Source organism: Amphiprion ocellaris, chromosome 20, assembly GCF_022539595.1.
Source record: "Amphiprion ocellaris isolate individual 3 ecotype Okinawa chromosome 20, ASM2253959v1, whole genome shotgun sequence".
Taxonomy (NCBI): Eukaryota; Metazoa; Chordata; class Actinopteri; family Pomacentridae; genus Amphiprion; species Amphiprion ocellaris.
Genome location: NC_072785.1, coordinates 23,463,056 through 23,489,921, shown reverse-complemented (window position 1 = coordinate 23,489,921; position 26,866 = coordinate 23,463,056). Strand labels below are relative to the sequence as shown.

The 26,866-nt window shown below is 39.8% G+C and overlaps 1 protein-coding gene across 10 annotated transcripts in view; it reads left to right on the top strand.

The window, feature by feature from the left end:
- Positions 1-26,866, top strand: part of nrxn3a (neurexin 3a) — a 190,072-nt gene that overhangs the window by 82,215 nt on the left and 80,991 nt on the right. For 6 of the 10 annotated variants that reach the window (XR_008599903.1, XR_008599902.1, XM_055005560.1 and 3 more), the window contains exons 7-11: positions 3,531-3,554; positions 5,447-5,608; positions 21,951-22,244; positions 24,262-24,409; positions 26,261-26,644. Coding sequence is in view for 8 of the 10 variants with exons in the window: in XM_055005560.1 (XP_054861535.1) it covers positions 3,531-3,554; positions 5,447-5,608; positions 21,951-22,244; positions 24,262-24,409; positions 26,261-26,644 (1,012 nt within the window). In the remaining 2 variants the exon portion in view is untranslated. The remainder of the gene's footprint in view (positions 1-3,530; positions 3,555-5,446; positions 5,609-21,950; positions 22,245-24,261; positions 24,410-26,260; positions 26,645-26,866) is intronic. The other 4 variants (XM_055005566.1, XM_055005562.1, XM_023261006.3 and 1 more) reach the window with 1 other exon arrangement.

The window sequence follows — 26,866 nt, the reverse complement described above, 5'->3', positions numbered from 1 at the left end:
AGTTCACATACACAGAAAGATGTTTTAGTTTCAAGCATAAAAAAAACAATCAATTGTCATAAAGATTCATTTCCTCAAGTGAAGAAAAAAAATATGTGGGAATATGTGAGGAGGATAAAAGAAATGTTTTTCAAAATATAAACTTCAGATGCAGTTTTGTCTGAATTTGTTTATCCGCATGCCAAATTTAGATTTCTTTTTTACATTTAGACGTGTGCCTAACCTTATTTTCCATCAGTAAATCCTCTTCAGCAGGTAGGATTCCAGCATTGCTCACATTTCTGAAGAAGTGTTCTGTCATTCTTCAGCCACTATTTTTTCATGCTGGAATATTTCTCTTCTGCTAAGTTTCTGCAGACTGGGAGTCCTCTGGTCAGCCAGTGTTTTGGAATATTCACAGCCGTTCATGGTGCATCTATAAATGTTATCTCTCAACATTGTTTTGCACTCATTCAGCCCCACATCGCCACACTCCTGGCTCCATGGCTCAGTGTCAGGACGATGCATTTACTGCGGTAGTCCAGAGCAGGAAAAAATGCTGGACCTCATCTGAGCCAAACAAAGATATCTTGGTCTTATCTGACCAACGAATGCTCTCCCAGTACTCATCGGGTTTCTTGTCATGTTTTAGCAGAGTTTTATCTGTTAGCTTTTTACTGACGAGCCAGCTCAGGTTTTTGTCTTGGATGCCTTCCATAGAAACTCAGACTTTCATTGATAACCCCTTTGCCAAGTCTGAAACACTTTCTCATCTGTTTTTCCTTGCAAGATTGTTCATTCTATACCTCCTGACTAAAGCTGCGATGGTGTTTTGACTTATTTTTAACTGGCCACTGATCTTTTTGTTTCCCTTTTCAACCCTGTTAAGTCTCACAGTCAATCTTATTAGTTCTTCTGGAAATTATTTTCCACATGGATGCAAACAAGCACAGGTCATTTTATAACCATGTTCAAACCATTTAACCTGCTGGAAATGACAGGTGTACTATTCTTTCAGTGATAACGGGTTGTGTAACTTGTTGATCACAGATGATTGACTTGTGCTGAGTTTCGACTTTAAAAGGATAGTAAATTATAAAAGGATGATACAATTATGAATCAATCTGACTTTTATGTAATATTGCACAAGGCTGTACATACTTATGGTGTATGTTGAAAATGCTCATGTGACGGGGCTTCCCTGATTGATCCATCTGCTACAAAACCCACCAACCACGTCAGTAAACTCCACTGATCTGTCCTTATGGGATCTTTGCTTCATCTTTAGGTGAAACTCTAAGGATGTACAACTGGTCTAAGTTCGCAAAACTGTAAGACATAAATGAACAATCTTGGGTTCTATGGATCAGAGATGCTTGAAATACAATAAGCCTCCGTGTCTCCATCTCCATGCCAGAGTGGCAGTGACATTTCTACTTCCATGGTAAATTAGAGAGCAAATACAGCCTTTAACAATCAGCAGGTGACAGTGACCTGTTCTAAAAGTTTTCAGCTCCAATCTACAAAATTTGATGAAACAGGAATGAAGCACAATAAATGCTACATCTATATTAGTTTTAGTAACACTAGGCAGCATCTTCAGTACAGGGATGTCAAGGTGGAAGATGTCAAGCAAATGAAATATTATTTTTTTGTGTTATGATTTAAAAAAATAATTTTTCTTTCTGAGTCTAATCAAATATTGTTTTTAACTGAAGGAGCACCGATTCCCAGGTTTGTCTTATCTCAGCTCTTTCTCCATCAGTCAAGACACCGCTGTGCATTTCATGATGCCATTTCTCTTCCTCCCCTCTTATCTGTCTGTGGACAGATGTTTTATGAAGGCAGAAGTTCTTTAGACATCTCAGACCTGCACTGATTAACCAGAGAACACCTCACCTCCACAGCTTCGCACTAACCTGCATGTTAGATAGAAACTGCTTACCCTCCCTGAACAGAACTATGTGGATTAAAGGTTCTCAATCTGCAAGTTAATGATCCAGTTTTGATTTAAGGAAAATAGTCCTATTTTTTGTCAATAAATCCCACAATATCCAAAATAAATTTTGTGCTAAAAAAGTCGAGGAAACATCATGAAAATAAATGTATACCATACTCTCCGAAATCATGCCAGTAAGTGGAATTTGATATTTTTGCCACTAAACAGATTTGAATTGACAGAAAAACATGTTAAAGACAGAAAAATAGACACTGGCTGTTAGCTTTTATTTCACTCTATTTCTATGCACATGTTCACTGCTGTGAAATTGTATTTGCCCCCTTCTCAAGTTGTTATTTTTTTTTGCATATTTCCCTCACTTTAATGTTTAAGATCATCAAGTGTTACGATCCAACCTCTAGGGGTTGGCTGGATGCAACAAAACAACCAGAATGTTATTGGTTCAGGTGAAGGGATTTATTGCTTAGTGGCAAATGGAACATAAAAATGATAACAATGAACACAAAACTGGTGGATGTTGCACAAATCAAAGAACAAAATATAACAGAACGAAGGCTAACAGAGTTTGTAACTAAGCTAAACACAAACAAAACAACTAAACTCCCTAGCCAAAGTTAAATACAGGAACAACACCCACCACAAGTAACAAAAACTAATACAAAGAGTGCAAAAACGAACTAAACAAAACTGGTGCCTCACACTCACGTCCTGATTTCACAGTTCACAAAAACTCTAAATACAAAATAGCTCCTTCACTAAGTTGGCAGACTGCTAACTGGAGCCTCAGTCTCCAGTGAGACTGTAGGCTCCACACCAAAGTAGCAGCCGCCAACAGGAGCTCCAAGTGTCTGTAGAACCCACCACAAGTATCCACAAATCCGTGGATCCAGACTATAAGCCGCATCACTGCCAAAATCTAACCACTTGGTCCTTGTTTCATTTCTGACCTTCCCTGAAAATTTCATTCGAATCTGTTTGTCCGCTTTAGAGCAATGTTGCTGACAGACAGACAGACAGACAGACAGACAGACAGACAGACAGACAGACAGACAGACAGACAGACAGACAGACAGACAGACAGACAGACAGACAGACAGACAGACAGACAGACAGACAGACAGACAGACAAACCAATACCGATCGTCACATAACTCCACGTTCTGCATTAAAACAGGAAGAAGGAGAGATATAAAAAAAAGTAATATTGAATTTATAGATTGTATAGTACAGTAAAGAAAAAGTCAGTATTTATTCAGTATATTTTTATCCAATCATCCATTAAATACTCTGATCGCTCCAACTTCTCTCCAACAGCAGAGAATTAGTTTGATCTAAATTTAACTTCCATAAGACGACCGTCAATAATCTTCAGCTTCTGATGCTTTGTCAAAGGAAACCAGGTCTGCTCTGATTTCTCTTCATTTCAGCCTCATGGAATCTGCTATCATGTCCACCACAACTCTTTTTTTTTTTCTTTTTACTAACACGTGTTGTGTCCCTCACCTGTTCATTTGATTTGCTTTATCGTATTAACAAACCCACTGCTCACTCATTTAAATCCATGTCTTACCTACCCTGCCTTTCTGCAAAGCAAACAGGCATTGGACTCGCTCTGGTAAACAAACTCCACTGTATGGTAGATATCATTTTCATTGTCATATTTTGGTTTGCCGTGTGTTTCTCCTCTTCCTCCTTCTGTACATTGAGGTATTATCCCTCCCAATATAAGGAAATGGGCTCTGAGCTTCCCAGTTCAGTTTGCTTTACTGTTCCTGTCTGTCCTTCACCAGATCATCCACTCATTCCTTTTCTGTTTGTGGTTTTCTTTCTCCTTTTTGTCACCCACATCTCTTGCTTCTCGAGGGTTTAGTTGAATCTGCTTCACCTCAGATTTTTGTTGTTAAATATTCTAGGTATATATAAAATGTAAAACAAATCCACACTGGAACTCTGATAATTGTGCCATGTCCACTGTTTGATCGAGACTAGACTCTTATCTTCATTCATGCTGCTCTGTGTGGAAATATGAAGCGCCTCACACTGCAGGAGAAAACCAACCCCACAAGCATTTTGTCCGTACAGCAGTAATACACTGATTTGATGGGAGAGGTCTATAAAACATTAGAAACTCTAAGGCTTACCGGTTAATCAGCTAAGTTGATAATCAGTTGATTCCTATTAGAAGCAGACATTTACCTTTGGAAACAGAAGAGGATGTTTGAGATTATGAAAGAGAGCTTATGAAATGATAACGATGAAAAAAGAAAAGTCAGGAAAGGTGCTGTCTGATTTTGGCTGCAAATACGTGACTGAAGACGCCACAAACCCAAGGGCTGTGGTTTGTTAGATAAGCTAAGCAGCTAGAGAACGCTCCACCTTTAGCATCAACTCTCCAGTGTGGTTGTCCTTATCTTGGCCTCTGCTGACACCAGGCAGGGCTTAATCTACCACAAGCACAGAAGAAACTAATAATTAAAGAAACATAGCATGAAATAATAGTTACCTCAGGACGATATTCTATTTCTGTTGATGATGTCCTGCAGTGTGGGTCTGCCATTCTGTGTCCTGCATGTTTGATTCTGTGTGTGTGACACTAACTCCTTGTTCCTTTCTGTTGGTTTGTGTGTGTTTTTGTCTGCTTCTTCATGTTGCAGAGTTTTGTTTTATCCATTTCTGTCCTCGCTCACTTATTGAGACACAACAGAAATCCATAATACAGTCCACACCTCATGGTTGGTCCATGACTACTGCTGCATGGATAGAGGTCTGTATTAATCCTCATGTCGTCCTGTGGGTCAAATTGACCTGTCTTAAAGTTTGAAAATGTGGGGGAAAAAATATTTTCACAGTGAAACTTCTGATGTCCACATTTTCAATATTTTTGGGAAATTGTTGAACATTTTTTGGTGGAAAAAAATGTTCAAAATGTTTCCTCAGAACATTCACAAAAAAATCTACCAAAATCCTGCAAATTTCACTGGATTTTGGTTGATTTTTACTCATTTTTTGAAAATATTTACAAGAATTTTCTTACCAAATTTTGGGGATTTTTTAAAATAAAATTTTTAAGGGAAACTTTTAATGAATTATTGGAATTTTTTTCTTCTTTTTTAAATTTTCAGAAATTGGGGACATTTTTTTGCTGAATTTTTGGATTTTTTTCAGACAAGGAAACAGTATTTTTTGGTGCCCATAAATGAGGACAACAGGAGGGTAAATTCAAGTTTGTCTGGAGTTAAACTCACCCAGTTAGTGTCTTTGTTTTGACATTTTACTAATCCTTCATAGCCCCAAAGAGAGCATATATTAACTCAAAAATAAAGAAAATGATGGGCTGGCTAATTTTCTTTATTTCTGTCTGATCCAAAGCACAGAAACACATTAGCAGGTCTGAGATATTCTCACACACTTCAGTGAGTTCTAAACAGCCCTGTAGCACACCTTCTGTCCTTTAAATCTAAGAAAAGCATCTTATCTCCACCCTCACTGTACACTCTTTATTGTTAGGTGACAATATCAGTGGATGGGATTCTGACCACTACGGGATACACCCAGGAAGACTACACCATGCTGGGCTCTGATGACTTCTTCTACGTGGGTGGAAGTCCCAGCACAGCCGACCTGCCTGGATCTCCAGTCAGCAACAACTTCATGGGCTGTCTCAAGGAGGTACAGTACCGCACTCATCATCTTCAGTGTGTTACAGGCGTCTGCTGCTGGCAGGATAGTTCCTCGCTAAACTGCCCATGTGATTAGATTCTGTTTATCATAGAATTTGAAGTCAAATATGAGATGTTACTTTTCCCGCTGAATTTAACCTTTTGAACGGTGGAGTATATTCATATTTACTGTAGTTATAATGCCATACATCATAAAAGGACATGAAATGTTGACATTCTAACAAAACAAAACTGAATCAACATGTACAACATCTTTCCATGGGTACTCCCTACATTTTAAGTTGTTTCATTACATGCCCTCCATATGTTCTGGGTAACTTTGGGCTAAAAGTGCCTGATTTTTGTCACAACTCCATCGGTCACAGGTAAGTTTACTATCGTTCAAAAGTTTGAAGAGTTTCATATTTTCCTTGAAAACTCACACTTTTGTTGCACAAGGGTTTTCTAATCATCAGTGAGCCTTTCAACACCATTAGCTAACACAATGTAGCATTAGAACACAGGAGTGATGGTTGCTGGAAATGTTCCTCTGTACCCCTATGTAGATATTCCATTAAAAATCAACTGTTTCCAGCTAGAGTAGTCATTTACCACATTAACAATGTCTACACTGGATTTATCATTCATTTAATGTTATTTTCATTGAAAAAAATGCTTTTGGTTGTAAAATAACATTTCTAAGTGACCCCAAACTTTTGAAAAATAATGTACGTGGAGAAAAAAGACAAAAACAACCTAATCCCAAGAAAACAAGTACAAAAGTACAAAGTACAAGAATCCAGAAGCTAAAACAAAATCACAAATGAAGGCATGGAAAAATTAAATAAAAGCCAAATACTGACAAAGAAAAACCGGCAGGAGACCATGAGGTAGAAGGGAAACTAACAGGAAAACCTGGCACAAGACCAGGGAAAGACAAGACTATTTCTACTCAGAATAAATGGGGAGACACAGGTGACTCATTAAACGGAGGTGAAACGAATCAGGGCAACAAACAGAGGAGGGAAACGGACACAGGGAGGAAGTAAAACAACAACAAGGACTGGGAATTACAAAATTAACTTAACAAAAACCGCAACCGTGACAAAAATGCCCAGACTCTGCTGTGAGTTCAGAGGGTTAAAGTGCTGTAAATCTGTCATGTTGTATCGCAAAAAAAAAAAAAATTAAAGCCAAAGATCATCAAAACTCTGGTAAATCTGTGATCTCTACAGTGAGGGGATCTGGTGGTTCTGTTATACTGTGAGGGTCACTGTGAACCAGTACAGAGTAGGTCTGAGTGAAAACCTTCATCCCAGTGGTGTCTTCCACGGTGATGGTGCCTCCATCCATCTATGGTTTCATCAGTATGGAAAATGATAACACATCCAGACTCACTCAGACTCGTGAAAAATTAGAGGGAACATTGTTCACAAGCAAATACAACAAACCAGAATCTAACAATGGCTGCCAGCCCGGCTCAGGATTGGGGAACTTAGCTGACAGGAGAAACGGGTGGGGAGCTGGAGATGGTGTGAGGAACAGCAGATGATGAGAGCTGCTTTCTTCATGCTAATTTGTCAGAAGTAAGAGTTGCCCATTGTGTTAACCTGTACACACAAACACACAACAACACACAAACACACCAACGCACACACAAATACACACCAACACAACGCTCCCTCAAGCTGGTGATGTCATGTCTTAGCACTTAGCTGGACCCAGCCAAGTGTGGACTGACAGCAGGGGGCTTGGCTTTCTCTGAGACACACACACACACACACACACACACACACACGCACACACACACACACACACACACACACAGCATCATATGGCCGCGGGGAGAGGGAGGAAGTGGCGCAGTAGCCATTTAATCCCCCTCTGGCCTACTTCCTGCTCTATGCCATGCTGGACCTGGTTGCAATTCCCTGTACCACCCACCCCTTCAGTACACTTATGGACACACACACACACACACACACACACACACACACACACACACACACACACACACACACACACACACACACACACACACACACACACACGTATAATTAGAAACATGCACAACCAAGCGTGCACATTAGGCTTCAGACCTTTTTCCCATTATGAAACACTGGATAAAGGATGAAGGTAGTGTCACATAACAAACACACACACACGCACACGCACACACACACACACACACACACACACACACACACACACACACACGTACAGGTCATTGATATCCAACATAGCTCAACCTGCAAACATCCCATCAGCTAGAATGTTTCAGTGTGGAGTTATATACTCAGTAATTTAACATAAAAACACACATTAGTGTATCTGTAGTCAGTAGTACCTGCAATTTGTCTGACGAGGCATTTTTCACTCCAGACATATTTATTTTTGTAATATTCGGCTTAATGTATCTAATCTTTTGAGTTTTTTTTAAAGCACAGTCTCATATTTAAATCTTTCTTTGAAACAATAATAATACTCTTTTCTGGTCAGTATTAACGTGTTGTGTGTTCCAGATGACTAGTGTTTATTTTATCTACACCGCCACTCAAAATTTTAAGGTCACCCAGACAATTCCATGTTTTCCATAAAAACTCCCACTTTTATTCATGTGCTAACATAACTGCACAAGGGTTTTCTAATCATCAATGAGCCTTTCAGCACCATTAACTAACACAATGTAGCATTAGAACACAGGAGTGATGGTTGCTGGAAATGTTCCTCTGTACCCCTATGGAGATATTCCATTAAAAATCGTCCGTTTCCAGCTACAATAGTCATTTACCTCATTAACAATGTCTACACTGGATTTATCATTCATTTAATGCTATCTTCATTGGAAACAAACTGCTTTTCCTTCAAAAATAAGGACATTTCTAAGTGACCCCAAACTCTTGAATGCTAATGTAAGACAGATTAAGACGTGTCCACAGTGTAAAAGTCTAAGTTCATGCTTTAAAAAATGTAAAGCCATTGTATGAAACTGCCTGTCATCGTCCACAGCTCTGCATAATAAACACACATGCGCTCACTGGTCACAAACACACGGTCAGAAAGAGTCTCCTCATACATACTCCCTCATAAAGTCACACTCAGTCTACCCACCTCCTAATCACAGGCCCACCCACCCCCACATCTACAGCACCCACCAGCTCTCCCTCTGTCTGCTGTCCAGCACCTTCTCGTCCTCCACTCCCTGCCATTAGAGCTAATTTGCCTGCTGCCAGTGCTCTTGTCCTCGCCATCCGCACAGCAGCATTATGGATAAATGTTTTGTTACCATGGCACCAGGTGCTGGTTGCCCTTGGTAGCTCCTGCAACTGGCTGCCCCGTGATTATTATGCCTTTCATAAGCCAGCAATTACAAAGAAAGCCTACATCTCAAAACCTACAAAATACATAATGGCCTACAATAACACATAATTGCTATAATTGTCGTTGTCATTACACCTCCATCAACCACTCACATGGAGGCTTCTGGCTGAGTCTGTATACTGTAGCCAACAAAGAAACACAAAGGATGTGTTCACACAACGAACACGGAATGAGAGCAGAAATGTGAGCAGCACCACTATTTTTTAGCTACGTTTCTCAGATGTTACTACATTTTAATGAGAGGGAGTGTCTGATGTTGTCGTCTCTGGTTGTAAATTCCTCTGGTGCATTAATGCTGTTTCTTTTCAGAGGGAAATATTACTCCTATCACACTATATTTGTTTAATAACTAACTATAACTGATTGAAAAATGCCACTATACGTTTTTTCTAAGTGTATACGCTTGTAAAATGTGATGCTTTGTTATATAATTACCTGCCAAACATTAGAAATAGATAAATCTAGCTTCACTAAAAGCTCCCATGTCATATGAAATGGATATATTCTATTATTTTAAAGAAGGAATGGCAAGTTGTAACACCACACTGGTTGCTTTAGCCCATGGTTTTGGTGGAAGTGTTGGTGAACAGCTGCCTATTTAAACATGCAACACACAGACCAACAGTGTCATCCCATTCTCAGCTCTAATACACTCTCTTTGAGCTCTGGTTTGGTCTCTGTTTAACTTCAGCTAGCTCCCAGCTTTATTACTGCTGCACGTACAATCATTACATAATGTCTATAGTTTTACTACATGTTTAGTTTTCTTCTACAGGTAGCGTGTAGGTAACATCAATTACAAATTTCCAGTGTCCTCCAAAGAGCATAAACAGGGTGGACCAAACGTAGGATTACTGTTGTTTCACTGTTTGTTTCATGTATGAGATCTAATTTATCTAAACCAGTATTCCAAATACCTTATTCACTATTTCATGTTGTTAAGCTATTTCTTCCAATTTTGTATAAATAAATAAATTATGTGGTGTAGTAAGAACCAGGTCCATACAGTGGATGAATTAAAAGAGTACATCTCAGAAGCATTTACTGAAATTGATGCAGATCAGGGTTTGTGTCGTCATGTTCTGGAGAGGTTCACGGAATGCTGAAGGAGGACATTTCACTTAAAAGATTAAACTGTACTAAAAAATGTAAGTGAAGTGTTCAACAAATATACATAAATAGTACCAGGAAAATGTGATTGTAACAAATCAATATAAATGAAATAAAATATCTTTTCTAAAAAATGTAAAAACAAACCTCCTAAGCTACCGTTCAAAAGTTTGGGGTCATCCAGACAATTCCACGTTTTCCATTAAACTCCCACTTTTATTCATGTACTAACATAACTGCACAAGGGTTTTCTAATCATCTATGAGCCTTTCAACACCATTAGCTAACACAATGTAGCATTAGAACACAGGAGTGATGGTTGCTGGAAATGTTCCTCTGTACCTCTATGGAGATATTCCATTAAAAATCAGCCGTTTCCAGCTACAGTAGTCATTTACCTCATTAACAATGTCTGCACTGGATTTATCATTCATTTAGTGTTATCTTCAATGAAAAAAACTGCTTTTGTTTCAAAAATAAGTACATTTCTAAATGACCCCAGACTTCTGAACAGTGGTGTCTATGTAAGCCTACTGTTGGCCCACCCTCTGTATGTCTGTGTCAACGTTCTGTTGTCCTCTCTTGAAACTAGAGGTCTTTTCAGACCTGTGATTGTGAAACTGAGTCTATGCACAGAAGTTACTCCTGCAGTCCACGGTCAGTTCTTTGGTCCTGTAAAGTTCAAGTCTTCGTGGTTCTCTTTGCACCTCCCTGCTGACTGACTTGTCCGTGGTTAGTCCCACCGCCATCATGAGCTTCAGAACTTTGCAGTCAGTCAGTCTTTTTTCAGTTATATCTGGAGCAGAGTGGACTGAAGACAAAGCCCCATGGGACTCTTGTGCTCAGAATAAAGATGGAAGAGATGTGGTTGTCCAGCAGAACTGACTGGGTCTAGTTGGTCTGAAAGAAACTGGGCATAGACACTGTTCTTTACTGGCTGGTGAGCTGGGGAGTTGATAACTGCTTGAATTCCTCAGCAAGATCCAGTGAAGGTCAGAGTTTTAAAAGTTCTTCTGTGCAGCTTGTTGCGGTCTGTAGCTTTGCTGATGCTTCTTTTCAGGCAACCACAAGATGACGGCAAATCATCAGACGGTCATGGATTGAATATATTCCATTTTATTGTCAGGGGTAATGTTGTCTATGTGCTGATGCTAGCACACGCTAACGCTGCTGTATGAGTCTATGGGGGCCCATGGGGCATTCAAACTCCAGACAGTGAGTCTTGTCTCCGTCTTTGGCTGCTTTTTCTCTGTCTTTGCTGTTGGCTTGACGCATGTAATTAGTATTTGGTTTAGAGAACACTGAGACATGGACAGATTGTCCCGTTTGAAGGAAGTTGGAGGCTTTGCAAACATTTTTGTAAACATGGTCGAATGCCGTGTTTCCTCTGGTGTGACAAGAGACATTTTGGTGAAGCTGTGTTGCTGTGACTGAAGTTTCCTGTAATAATTATGCAGCTTGCTGATGGCAGCACAAACTTATTTCAGTGTCAGTTTAGCGCAACATCTCATGGTACATAAAGCTGTACGTAAACTGCCTGAATATGTGCGATCATCAGAAACTCCAGGAAGGCAGAGCAGTGATTAGCAACAACAATAAATAAATGAAAAAAATATTAAAAATGATTAATGTATACCTCCATTTTTGTGTTTTATGTGGTATTTTCTGATGTTTTGTCCAAAAGTTATCATGTCCATCCAGGTCCATCTTGCTCTGTTGATGGCCTCTTTTCAGTGAGAATTAAAATATTGCAGTCTGATAAGAGATCAGAATTTTAATCACATCCATTTTCCTTGGCAGAGACTAAACATTAGCTGGGAAGATGCCACGTAGTGGTGTTCTTTGTGGGTAAGATTTAAACCTCGGCTGTTTATAGTTTCTGCATCGGTGCCCTGTTCTTCCAATCAGCTGTAGCTTCTGTTTTTGGGGTATTTTTGTGATCTCTGGGGATAGCTGAAACCAAAAGTCTGAGAAAATTCACTGTCCAACAGGCCTTTCATGCTTGGCATTAACCAACTGTGAAGCCACCAAAAGAAATGTTAATTGATAAAATGCTTTCTCTGTTCTGGTGTTTTGTTTATTTGACCTAACTCGCCGTTCTATTTTGTGCTTTTGAGGTCATCTAAACTTAACATCTTACCAAGAAACACTCCCTTCAGTGAAGCGTAGCCACAATAATTAATCATCTTTGTTTATTTAAACTCTACCACATTACAATCTTTTTTCTGCCATTCATGGTTCACGTCGGCAGATGCCTCTTATTTTGTTTCGTTCAAACAGTTAGTCAATTTTAATTACACTACTGTTCAAAAGTTTGGGGTCATGTATAAATGTCCTTTTTTAGAAGGAAAAGCATTTTTTTCCAATGAAGATAGCATTATGTGAATGATAAATCCAGTGTAGACATTGTTAATGTGGTAAATGACTATTGTAGCTGGAAACGGCTGATTTTTAATGGAATATCTCCATAGAGGTACAGAGGAACATTTCCAGCAACCATCACTCCTGTGTTCTAATGCTACATTGTGTTAGCTAATGGTGTTGAAAGGCTCATTGATGATTAGAAAACCCTTGTGCAGTTATGTTAGCACATGGATAAAAGTGTGAGTTTTCATGGAAAACATGGAATTGTCTGGATGACCCCAAACTTTTGAACAGTAGTTTATGTAGCGCCAAATCATGACATATGTCATCTCAGGGCTCTGTAGATAGTAAAAATCAAGACCTTAAAGTATAATAGAGAGAAACTCAACATTTCCTCTTTGACCAGAGAAACTGATCAAACTCCCTTTTAACAAGAATAAACCTCAGAGAGAACCACACTCAAGGTGGGCAAACATCTGCTTCAAAGAGTGGAAAGACACAGGACAAGAAATGAGCACCAAAAGACAATAAACTCTGAGCAGGTTGGTGAGGCCAGTGACTGGAAGTCAGAGGCATGCAGAGATACAGGGAGACAGAGGACAAAACTCAAACTATGGGAGAGACCAAACTAAAGCATATAGAAGTATGGAATGAAAAAATAGAGGAGAGGAGCTCTGTGCATCATGGGAAGCTGAGACATAGCAACATAACTAGGAGATGCTGGTTTAGAGTCACCTGAACTAACTGTAAGGTTTATCCATCCATCATCTATACACTACTAAATCCTCATTAGGGTCATGGTGGGTGGAGTCTATCCCAGCTGACTGAGGGTGAAGGTTCACCTGGACAGGTAACAGTCTATCACAGGTTCACCTGGACAGGTAACAGTCTATCACAGGGCTACACATAGAGACAAACAATCACACTCACATTCACACCTACAGACAATTTAGAATCACTAATTAACCTCAGCATGTTTCTGGACTGTGGGAGGAAGCTGGAGAACCTGGAGAAAACCCACACATGTACAGGAGAACATGGAGACTCCATGCAGAAAGATCCCAGGAAGGCCGGGATGTGAACCGGGGATCTTCTAGCTGTGAGGCAACAATACTAACCACCAATCCACTGTGCAGCCCGTGTAAGGTTTATAAAAAAGGGAAAGTTTTAAACCTAATCCTAAAAGTACAGAAGAAGCTTTTAGACCCCAAACCAGGAAAAGGATCCACAGGACAGGAACTTAGAGTGCAAATTATATGTTTAGTTTGTTCAAAAATGCTACTTTGATGGAGATCTGAGCATGTTTTAAGAGAAATTTCTGCAACTGCCTGCATTGCCATCAAGTCATGAACTACTGAAACTGAAATTCGTATTTTATTTTTTTACACACACCTTTAACTGACATGTCACCAAACTAAACCAGACCTTCATCTAAATCAAATCAGTCTGTAGAAAGTACCACCAACCTGAGTAAGAAGATCATTTAATGAATTCCCAGACTAACTAAGGCAATCCCAGCTATACATGTGCTCTGCAAAGCATGTTCTGCCACCTGGTGGACAAGGCCATGCACTGCAAGAGCTGTGTTTCTGAAAAACACTCCATAGAGGGTCTCATGTCGAGACCATGTGACCAATAATACGACTGCAGGAACATCTGAAGGGAAGAGTTGAACACAGCTGTGTCTACATCAGAATTACAACAAGATAAATATTTTTGCCACACATCATATTTTTAGATTTATGGGTGCCTGAGAATGATTAATAAATATAGCTTTGGACACACAGAGACCAACACTGAGGTATTTATATATTATCTTTAGTTACAGTATCCTCTTTGTCAGGGTTGCAGGCTTCATGCTTGGACTTCAACCAAATGGTAGATCATGCAGATATTGTGTTGTAAGATTGAATTATTTAGGAAGAGTTGTTGAAAATGTTGTCATCAGCATCAACAACACTCAGGTTGATAAAACAAACGTAAGAAAGTCTCTGAGTATGTTGATTTTCCCAGTAAGATGATCTGACTGTTGCTTGGCCTCATTGCTTTAAATCTGCTCTCCTTTAGAGGTTCTAAGAACGTAAATGTTGCTTCCTTCTGTCCAGTGTTTCAGTATTATGCGGTGCTAAATCGGTTTCATTCCATCTTGTGGGAATTCTGAGTGAATGATAACATAAAAATCTGCTAGCTATATTGGCTGGCAATCTAAAAAGGTAATTTCAAGCCTCAGTCATATTGTGTTACATTGCTCATTCTCACACACTGATAAGAGTGTGTGAGTGTGTGTGTAATGATGTGCATCGTGGAAGCCTGCTGGAGGAGATAATGCAGTGATGGATTTCTTTCATCTGGCCACTGTCAAACATTTTCAGTCACTTTCTGCTCGTAGAACTCTGACAAACACCCTATCACACACGTTCACATGTATTTTATATATGTTTGGGTGCATGTATGCATTCTGTGTGTGTCTGCGCTGATGTAGAGAGTATATTAGGTATTCCTCAGCCTGCTATCAGTCTCAGCTCATGCTTTATTCTCATGTTAACCTGCAGCCTAAGTAAAATGGAATCAGTCCTCGACCGTGGGACGCCAGCAGCAGCTAAAGGCAGCCCCGAGTCGGCTGAAAAGTTTCTGAATCCTGTTCAGCATTTTTTTTTTTTACAAGAACCAGAGGAGGCTGAGACGCTATGGTCTCTGGCTGTAGCTCCATCAGAAGACCAGACGAGTGGTTCTTCATCACTGGACCAGGGATGTGGTTCTTCGTCATAGGAGTCAAAGGCTCCATCAGAAGACAAGCTCATTGGCTCTTCATCAGAAGACCAGACAAGTGGCTCTTTGTCATTGGACCAGGGATGTGGTTCTTTGTCACTGGAGTCAAAGGCTCCATCAGAAGTCCAGGAAGGTCCAGGTTTAGAGGCTGCTGAGATGTTCACCTTGTCTGCTGAGTCCTCCACCGGGCAGATGCTCATCATGGCTTGGGAGATGCTCAGACTGGATAAAGTATGAAAATCAGTTAATCACTAACTCCATCAGCTCATCCAGCCTCATGTGTTCTCTACTACTGCTGTAAACTTACTGGTCTCTGCTGACAGGGTGCTTGGACAGGTGGGACATGGTGGTAAACGGGTGCTGCAGGGCTTCACGGGGAGAGATTCTCTGATCTCCATCAAGATTCAGCAGCTGGTTCAGGTAGTCCACAAAAACAAGTCTGTCCTCAAATTCAGCAGCATCCTCTCTGGGATAGATCTGCATTTGGAAACAGAGTCAGGTTAGCTATCAGCTCTCACCTTTCAGAGAAAAATCAGCAGCTGGAGCCGATTCAGTTTCTACTCATACAACACAGCAGAGAGCACCTACATCTACCAGGTCCTTCAGAGAGCTGGGCAGCTCCACAAAGCCGCTCCACTCTTTTGCTTCAATGCCGTTGGCATCTGAGTATTCTTCTGGTGTCATAAAATGGCACATTTAGAAGTTACAGCTCTACAAAAGTACAAATGAAAACACAACTAAACTGGAGATTCCCTATGAACAAAATATCTTTTTCTTTTACATTTTAATTTACTCTTATTTTGTTCTACATTTTTCCTTGTATTTGAACAACAATCTGTAACAAATGCTGCTCTGAAGTAATAACCACTGCTCAGGCATAGACAAGGATTTTCCAGGATTTTCAGAGAATTCATAAAGAACATGACCTGCAGCTGCTCTGTCCTCTGCTACATTTAGGTGTGTGAGTGTATTTTCATAGAGGACACATTTATCATGGTGTTTGTGTTGAGTTTATTTTACCTGATGCACCAGAGAAATCTAAATTTGGCCACGTAGACATCTTTCAGTCTGATGTTCTCGTGCTGGTTTCACAAAGGTTGAGATGAAGCTTCACTCTTCCATGATGCTGAAGAGACAACAAGTGTTCGTTGTCTTCAAATGACTCTTATCCCAAACGTGTGCAGGTGTCTCAGTGTTGATGGCGAATGACCACAAATCATCTACAAGACCTATTTATCTGCTCACACCCTGATGACATCACAATGCCGTTTAAAATGTTTTCTTTTCTGCAGGATTATGTTTTAGAACTCACCAACACACATGGTAAATATCTGACTTTAGCTTCAGAAAGTGTAAACAATTTATCTTTTTTGCACAAAACAACAATAAAAAAACTAAATAAGCACTCAGAGGTGTAATAGGAAAACACAGAGACACAAAACAGCCTAAGAAAATACACAAAACAACCACAAAGAGACACAATATAGGCTACACTACCATTCAAAAGTCTGGGGTCACTTAGAAATGTCCTTATTTTTAGAAAAACAAGCATTTTTTTTTTCAATGAAGATAGCATTAAATGAATGATTGAATGATAAATCCAGTGTAGACATTGTTAATGTGGTAAATGACTATTGTAGCTGGAAACGGCTGATTTTTAACTTTGCTAACTGTCATTCTTACAAGCTAACACTTTTGAATGTTTATCCGTACCTTTTGCTCGCTTTTCAGCTGGTAATTTCCAATTGTATATTCACATTATTAACAAGTAAATTTAACTACAAGTCACTCATCAGTCAATGGTTGAGGTACAGTTTTCCGATTTCTCATGTCAGTTTGTTGTTATTTCTTTTGCGTTTGATTTGATGACAAACTGCCTTTCAGTTAGTTGTTTTGTGAGTTTTTCTTCACTGACTTAGGACCAGTTTTCATCAAACTATGACCATAATGAGACACTCTTCTGATTCCATGTTGCCATTGTTCCACCCTCGGTAGCCTAAATGCATCGATGCTGTACCTGTTTTACATTTTCCTGACAGGGACCTTTTATAGTCTTTGGCAGATGAGACCGATGTTCATGTCTTATATCCTAACAACTATTAATCTACTGTTCATGCAATTAAGTTACCTTCCACACAGAAGCAATGTCATGCAATTTACTAATGTCAGCTTTGCTTTTCAGAAGAAGATGAAACACAGGCTTGAGCTGAATTATGAGTTTTATTGTAGGTTGTGAATTAAATTAGTACTTTACATCACATTAAAATAACCCAAAAACTGAAATAAGGTGTACGACTTTTACCATCCGGTTGTGGATTTTAATATTTATATGAAAATGCTGCAAATATGTATTATCACTTGGCCCCTGTAGGCAACAGAAATGTCTTTCTGTGCTGTCTGTGAGTCCAAAAAAAAAGGCTTTTATTTTGAAAGTGAGAGTGATGGCGCTCCTGGAGGGGCTCGGGGTATTTATGCTCAGTCACAGCAGGAGAAAGAATGGCTGCTTCTCGCTGAGAGGTGGGGGGATGAGATAGATGGATAAAGGGAGCAGGAGGAGGACGAATGGAGTATAAAGAGAAGGAGAGGCAACAAAGAAAAAGAGGGAGAGGAGAGAGGAGGAAAAGACAATTTTCCATCCAGTCCCTGAGCACCTTAAGGGATGAGTTGATTTACTGTCAAATCTGCTGGTGGATTATCGATAATCTCAGCCTGGCCCCTCAGTCTACCCACTCAGCCAGTGCTGCACTGTGGACGAGGAACAGGAGCTGAGACGTTAATGTGGAGGAGAGTGAGATGGAGGAGAGGGTGTGTTTGTTTTCTATATGTATGGGCCCAAAATATAGACAGACAGAGGGTGTTTCTCTGCCCAGAGAATTAGAGGGGGGAAAAAGGGGCCTTCAATTTTCCACTTGAGCAGATTTCAATTTACACACACATCCCCCACTGTGACTCCATCCTCCCTTTGTTATTGACAGCATTTAGGCTGCTGTGATAAAAGATTGGTGTTATTCATTCATTTGTTTTCCATCATTGGAAGGACTCTCAGTCATATAAGGAGCTCTGTCTGTTACACAGCAGCTTTATGGAGGAGATGTAGACCAGGCTCTGAATGCAAACAGATAGACTCTGTGGTCTGTCCCTGGTAGAATGTAGGAGGATTATTATGATTCACAGGTTTGTATTTCGCTTTTTACAAAATGTTCTGTTGGATAGAGAAGCAGCTCTGTTACATGTTTAAAACTGAATTACAGACAAACCAACACATGTTTGTGCTGAGCTGTAGATCAGAGATGTCAAACTCACATACAGCCAAATATAATCTCCAGTGGATTGGACCAGTAAAATCACAGCATGATAACTTATAAATAACCACAACTCCTAATTTATCCCTTTGTTTTAGTGCAAAAACGGACATTCTGATACAATGTTTTTACAAAACATTATGAACAACCTGAAATCTCTTAAGAAATTAAGCGAAATTTCAACAACATTCATCCTCAGTTTATCATTTCCACATTACAACTTCCAGATCACAGAGTGTCTACAAAGGAACACAACATTTAGTCATCTGGAACTGAACCAGAGAGGATTTAACTCTATGATCAAAACAACTTGTCAAGGTTAAGAAATTATTTTAAATTTACAGTTTTACAAATATACAATTTGCAGCTGATGTCTTCTCTGTAATTTTTACACTTTGCAAAGACATCATGCGGGCCGGATCAGTCTGTCTGTCAGACAGTCTGCAACATTACTCTAAAACAGACAAACGGATTTGGAGGAAATTTTCAGGGAAGGTCAGAAATGACACAAGGACCAAGTGACTAGATTTTGGCAGTGATGCGGCTTATAGTCTGGATCCACGGATTTGTTAAAGATTTCCGTATTATTACCAGATAGCGGCATGGCATCCCTGTAACCATGACAAGTGAACACTACACTCAGCTGCCTGCTGATGACCACATGATTGTGATCCTACTACAAATCCACCACTGTGGACCATGAATATTTTAAAGATTTCATCCATCTGAAATCATACAAGGACTGAGCAGCCTTGGAGGAGTGCTGCTCTCTGAGTGCTTTTCTAGTTATTAGATGTGTGCAGACTAATACAGCTACAGTTAACATTTTGGTTATTAATGTGACTGACCTTTCAAAACAGATCAGGAGAAGAGGAGCTGCTGTATTTGAGAGAGAAAAGTTCACCAATTCTGTCAGTGTTTGATAAGTCATCTAACTACAGCCAAGTTAGGTACAATACAATGCATTTTTATTGTCACTCCACTACCTCTTGCCCTATTACTGTTCCATCCAGTATAAAAACACTGTCACAACTAAGGACAAGAGAGAGAAAAGAATCTCACTACTGCATTTGAGATGGCATATCTGAAAGTGTTTCATTATCAAATCAACTACAGCATGCATGAGTCGCCAAAACCCAGTTTGTTGAAAACCTGTAATTATTTTATTATACAGGGTGGTTCTCATACATAAACACAGAAAGAAGACAAGGCAGGAACTGACTGTTACTCAGCAGTAATGCAGCAGTGAAGCTGACATCCAACAAGACGTAAGAACCTGAGTTTAGCTCTGAACACGGAGATGATCCTGTTATAGTCCAAAGGATTTAGTTTGACAGCTGCTCTCAGCTCACTCAGGAAGTAATTCTAATCTGTTGAGTGATGTCCATCCATCCATCCATCCGTCCATCCATCCATCCATCCATCCATCCATCCGTCCATCCATCCATCCATCCATCATCTATACACTGTTTAGTCCTCATCAGGGTCATGAACTCTATCCCAGCTGACTGAGTGTGAAGGCAGGAGACACCTGCACAGGTAACAGTCTATCACAGGTTCACCTGGACAGGTAACAGTCTATCACAGGGCTACACATAGAAACAAACAATCACACTCACATTCACACCTACAGACAACTTAGAATCACCAGTTAACCTCAGCATGTTTGTGGACTGTGGGAGGAAGCTGGAGAACCTGGAGAAAACCCACACATGTACAGGAGAACATGGAGACTCCATGCAGAAAGATCCCAGGAAGGCCAGGACATGAACCGGGGATCTTCTAGCTGTGAGACGACAGTACTAACCATCGAGCCACTGTGCAGCCCTCTATCTCTCTTCCTCTACCTCTTCTGTCCCTCTCAATCCGCCCGGCCAGCAGTAGATGGGTCCCCCCACATTAAAAGCCAGGTTCTGCTCAAGGTTTTTTTCCCTGTTAAAAGGATGTTTTCTTGCCACTGTTGCCTTAGGGCTGCTCTGGGGGTCAGGCATATGGGTTTTTAAAGCGTCTTGAGACAATATGACTGTAATTGGCACTACATAAATTGAATTGAATTGAACTGAATTGAATTGAATTGAATTAATTCAAATCAACAGGTGACCTGGATGAAGCTTGTTTTGTTCCTCCAACCTCCCCTGTCTGCTGGGGTCTGTGTGTACTGTAGAATATATCAAACAGTGCGTTAGCATGCTCAGATATTTTGCTTTTACTGCAGGGAAAGACCAATTTCATTGTGAAAAAAAAACAGAAACCATGGTGAAAATGAACCCAATGCACAGAGACTTGTCAGACTGCTGTGGTTCAGTCACTTGAAATATCTCCTCTGAAATAGCATTTTCACTCACATCACTTGTTTTCATGAACCTAATTACCCGTTCTTTTTATTTTCCCCTGTGAGCACATATCTCACACAAACAGCCACAAGTTTACACTTTGACTGAGTGATTCCCGTCAGATGTTTTCAAGCACTGGTGCTTTGTGTACATCTACAAGGAATACTGGAGTCCTATTCATGTGTGTTTGTGTAGAAATAGCATAAAATAACCTTTATTATAGAGTTATTGATATATAGCATGTTTTTATTATTTTTATTGAATAATTTGCCCAGACATTTTGACACTTGAAGGTCTCAGGATGCTCAGATCACTGTAGAAATAAACACACTGTGTTCAGAGAGGATAACATAGAACCAGTTATTCCAAGTTTGTGTCTCTCTGACGTTACCACACTGCTGGTGTGGAGAGGAAATACGACATCTGACTTTAGTAGAACACCCAACAATCAGTAAACAGCAGCTGAATTAACACAATTTTGAAGCACTACCATTAAAATCCTTGTTCTATGTCCTATCTGCTCATAGAAATGGAGTTAGGGATGACTGTTGTTTTAACGTACTAGGAGTTGATGCTGAAGGGGCCAGTGAGGGGCAGTATTTGCAGTTTAAGTGACCTGTTGTGCAAGTTGGGGGGCATAGTCTGTAAAGTAAGATACTACTGTAGATGAAGTACACCAACACGGAAATAGTTGCATATATTGCTGCATGTTTCTAGTACTTATTTTATTTGCTCTATGTTTGCTGTTTGCTTTACATCATGTTACTGATCACTTTGGCTCAGAGAATAATAAAGCCTTAGAAATAGTTGGTCATTGGATTAAGGACATGTGTTCAAGTTTTTAATTGTCGCTTTTCTATTCATCATCACACAGCAGCTTTCAGTCTTCACAGACAAGTTTGGAAATTAACAAATGCTTAAATAAAAAATCCTTTCCACAGATAAACATCGCATTCATCTGGAAAACACTGATGACTTTCTTGTTATTTTTAGGTGTTTCCTGGTTTGATGAGAAACTGTTAATTGTTATATCTTATTGAAACATGTCATGTGTTACCTGGGTGTGATAAAAGCTGTCCTTGCTCCATCGCAGGTGGTGTATAAGAACAACGACATCCGTCTAGAGTTGTCCCGTCTGGCTCGAATCGTGGACCCTAAGATGAAGATCCAGGGTGAGGTGTTCTACAAGTGTGAGAACGTGGCAACCCTCGACCCGATTTCTTTTGAGACCCCCGAGGCCTACATCAGCCTCCCCAAGTGGAACACCAAGCGGATGGGATCCATCTCTTTTGATTTCCGCACGACTGAACCCAACGGCCTCATCCTGTTCACCCACGGCAAACCCCAGGAGCGCAAAGATGCTGCTCGCAGCCAGAAGAACACCAAGGTCAGTTCATAGTCCTGAAGATCATTTGTTCATTTCAACTCTGCTTTAAGAAACACCATCCTAATGACACCTGCGATAATTAACCAATTAGTTGAAAGGACCAATGAATCCTCTTGGATGGATAAAAATTGCCTTTCAGACAGAAGAGCAAATTCAGATCCATTAACTTGTGGAAACAGTGGCTTTCAATTAATTTGGCTGGTGTCTCTTTAAAATTATGCCAGTCCCAATCGGATTTCTTTATAAAAAAAATGTATTACCCTAATTCTGATCCGAGGTTTTTAGTAATTAGTATTTGCTGATACACTTGATGTATTCACAATTTGTTAACATTTTCCAAAATAATACGAGCTTAATATCACACTTGAACTTGTTCTATGGCTCTTATTAAGGTTGTTTTCTCCTGACATCCTCGATGTGTTGGATCTACTCTCAGATGTACGTCGCTTTGGAATAAAAGCATCTGATAAATCAACTTATAGAATTGTAGAGCTTCAAGTACTGTACATTAACGTTAAGAATTCAATATACATACACGCCTTGGACAACAGACAGTTCTGTGCTGGTGAGCAGAAACATTCTGGGGGTTTATCTAGCAACGGCCACCATGACAAAGACTTCAGTGAGACTTAACGACATCTCACCAGAACTTGTTAGTTTTAGACAAAGTAGGATTGTTTAGAACAGCATTTCTATACGCCAGTAGCATTATCTAACAGAGCCAACTTTGCTGCTCACATCATGTGTCTATTGAATAAATAGTTCCATCATTATTAATTAATCCATTATTGATAATACTATCAGCTGCTGATGAAGACAATTATCATAATTTACAATCCTAATGGCCTCCATAAATTATTCTCTCTTTGGACGTCGGTGTGAGAGCAGATGAAAGCTCAGAATCAGGTTTAGCTTCATGCAGAAATGAATGAGTTATAAATGCTGTGATCAACCTCAATCCCGATCTCAGAGATTGGTTCATGACATCCTGAAATAAAATGAATCATTGTTTACTCAGATTGCATATATCTGCGTGAGTTTAATGATAGAGTTAAATTCCACTCAGAGATTGTTTCATTTGGAAAGTTGTTGGTGTGAAAATATGAGAAAAGGAAGCAAGGAGAGAAAATTCAGACGACATAAAGCTCTTTAATTACTGATCTGAACCCCTTCAGATGTATTTTGTGAGTCTTTTAGAAGCCTGGACTTCTAAAATGATACCAGTCATTTCCCAAAGATATCCCACATATTTGGTGTGAAACTGAAAGTCAGATTTCCATTCCTATTTCCTTCTTTTTTTTCTTTTGGATGAAAAAAAATCTGTACACATACACAAAATAAATGGCCTACTTTTCTTAAATACAAATTGGGTCTTCTATCTCCAAGTGTATTAAACAAAGGTACTTTGATTCTTTTGTCATTTTGTTTTCATTAATTTAAAGGAAACATTGTTTGTGTTATATTTATAAGTCTCAGAATTTCAACAGTGCCTCATGTGGCCAGTCTTCACCTGCTCTGCTGCTGTTGCCTAAAAACACCGATTGCATCCAAAACTATATTTTAGAGATGGATTCCAGATTTATTGCATTTAAACACTTCACAGCAAAGTTAGAGCTCTAAGAAACAGGACAAATGTCATTAAATCTTTGTCTTTACACACACCTGCCTCTGCACATTTATAAATTATTTTATTTTATTTTATTTCACTCACCGTGTCTGAATGTCAAACATATGCGAGATGCACTATTTTAGGTTTATTATAAACAGTGGAAACTAAAAATGTAATCAGATGGTTATGAAACGTTTTATTTTGAAATTCTGTATTGTACTCCTGACAGCGAATCCCATCTTATTTTAGGAGGAGCGGTATTTAGTGTCATCAACTGAGCATGAGAAAATCAGTGTCTTTCTGCCTCTAAATGATTGACAGAGTTAGTTTCATGTAAATCCTTTCAAAAACATATGTACAGAATGCATGTTCGAAGCACTTATAACTGTGCTCTTTCCCCTGGTCCAGGTGGATTTCTTTGCAGTGGAACTGTTGGATGGCAGCTTGTACCTGCTGCTGGACATGGGCTCAGGGACCATCAAGGTGAAGGCCACTCAGACGAAGGTGAACGATGGGGCCTGGTACCACGTGGACATCCAGAGAGACGGACGCTCAGGTAAATTAAGAGATTAAACAACTCTAATAGAAAGTAAACCACTGTATTTACAAAATATTTCAAGCTAAAAAATACTTTAACTTCAACTTTGTTCTGTAGCAATCAGAATTTATAATGAAGGTAGTCGATTGAACCGCAAACACTAAATGGAATATAAAATAAATGATCTGGACACCAGTTAGACATGTGAAGCGATCTCAGAAAAAAGGTCAAGAATCGTTTATTTACCCAAAGAAGGACCTTCTCAGCAAAACTCTTTGAGCCACAACAGTTGGATATACAGTGAAAAGAAAGGACTTGTGCCTGAGAACAGATATACCGGTTCACAGACAGACCAAGAAAGATTACATTGAATCATTGTGACTAAAATCAAGACAAACAGGAGAGAAACAGCAGAGAAGTTTATAAGCTCAAGGAATGACGCAACTGACATTAAAGGTACAGAGCAAAATATCCTGCTGAATATTTTGTGAGGTGTGTCAGATTCATGATCCTAAATGTCCCCCCAGAGCAGTGACTTACATCCCATAGAGCACCTAGGGGATGTCAAAGAGAAACAGGCATCAGATCGATGCTGTAGTGGGGGTGAACTTACAGTTTTTGGCAGATAGGCAGAGAATCTGGCTGCAGCTGTTGCAGATACTGGTGGACTCCAGGCTAGACTGCAGAAACCGTCAAGTTCTTCAAGCTAAAGGATGGCAGACTAAAGAGTACAACATTGGAACTACGTTCTGTAGTTATCCCACTATTAGATGTCCACATGCTTTATTACTCTGTCAAGGAACGCTATGAGTAATGTGATGATCGGCATACGTGAATCCTGTCTGTGAGCAACATTACTCAAAAACAAACAGATTTGGATAAAATTTTCAGGGAAGGTCATAAATGACACAAGATAAGATAAGATAAGATAGATAAGATAAGATAAGATAAAGTTCTTTATTTCTCCCCACTCCAGGGGAAATTTACATTGTTACAGCAGCTTTATTTACAATATATACAAGGGTGAAAAAAATTTTTAACAGAAAAAACTAAAAATAAAGTTTAAAAGTGCAGAGATGTGCAGTGCAAGAATGTCAGTGCAAATTTTATGGTTTGGGGTGGTAATGATATAGTCCAGTTTATGTTAACATCAGCCAGTGATGCTGATGTTGTAAAGTCTTATAGCAAGGACCAAATGATCAGATTTCGGCAGTGATGCAGCTTATAGTCTGGATCCACGGATTTGTTAAAGATTTCTGTATCATTGCCAGATAGCGGCACAGCATCACTGTAACCATGACAACAAGTGAACACTACGTCAGCTGCCTGCTGATGATCGCATGATTGTGATCCTACTACAAATCCACCACTGAGGACTTATCAGGACTTATCCTTCAGAAATGATCCAAGGAACAAGTGATTAAATTGCGGGGGTGTTTCTGAGTCCCATCAATTCCTGCCGCTCGCTACATATTTAGGTCAGATTCGGTATCCGTACATAATGTACACATGCATAACACACACCTGTGCTCAGAGCAAGGTCATTTTGTTTATGGGTACATCTATATTAAATGGACACATTCTATGGTGCTGTGATTTCTGATCATCAATAACTAATAAACAAATGCTGCATTTCTGACATATGGCGGAATAGGCAGCCTTGGAGGAAGACTGTGCTCTCCGAGTGCTTTTCTAGTTAAGTGTTGTGTCCAAATATTTTTGGGGGTTAATTTACCTAAACAAAATGTAAAAACCAACATGTTGCTTATTTTTGATTAGGATAAATAATAGATTTCCACTTCCATCACTGTGTATCATGTTCCATGTTTGGTATCGATGTTTAACTGATCTCCACTGTCTCCACCTCAGGCACCATCTCTGTAAACAGCAGAAGGACTCCATTCACAGCCAGTGGTGAGAGTGAGATCCTTGACCTGGAGGGTGACATGTACTTGGGGGGGCTTCCAACAGACCGCACCAACCTCATCCTGCCCACAGAACTCTGGACAGCAATGCTCAACTATGGCTATGTGGGCTGTATCCGTGACCTTTTTATTGACGGTCGAAGCAAGGACATCCGTCAGATTGCCGAAGCACAAAATGGTGCTGGCATCAAACCATCGTGCAACAAACAACAAGGCAAGCAGTGTGAGAGCTACCCATGCAAGAACCGAGGTGTCTGCAAAGAAGGCTGGAATCGATTCATCTGCGACTGCACTGGCACTGGCTACTGGTCACGCACCTGTGAGCGAGGTAAGTGTGTTTGTTTAGACATGGACATGCTTTGTGCTCCTGCATAAACCCTAGAACACACAGATACTATCTCCAAAGCAGACACCGTAGTTTCTACTGACAAGCTAGAGGACCGAAAGAGCATGGAAGAAACAGTTGTAACAGATGTAAAGGAACTCTTGGTTGCAGACTTTGTAGGCAGACCAGAGTGGTAGGAGCTGGATTCAAAATGTGCCCCATTTC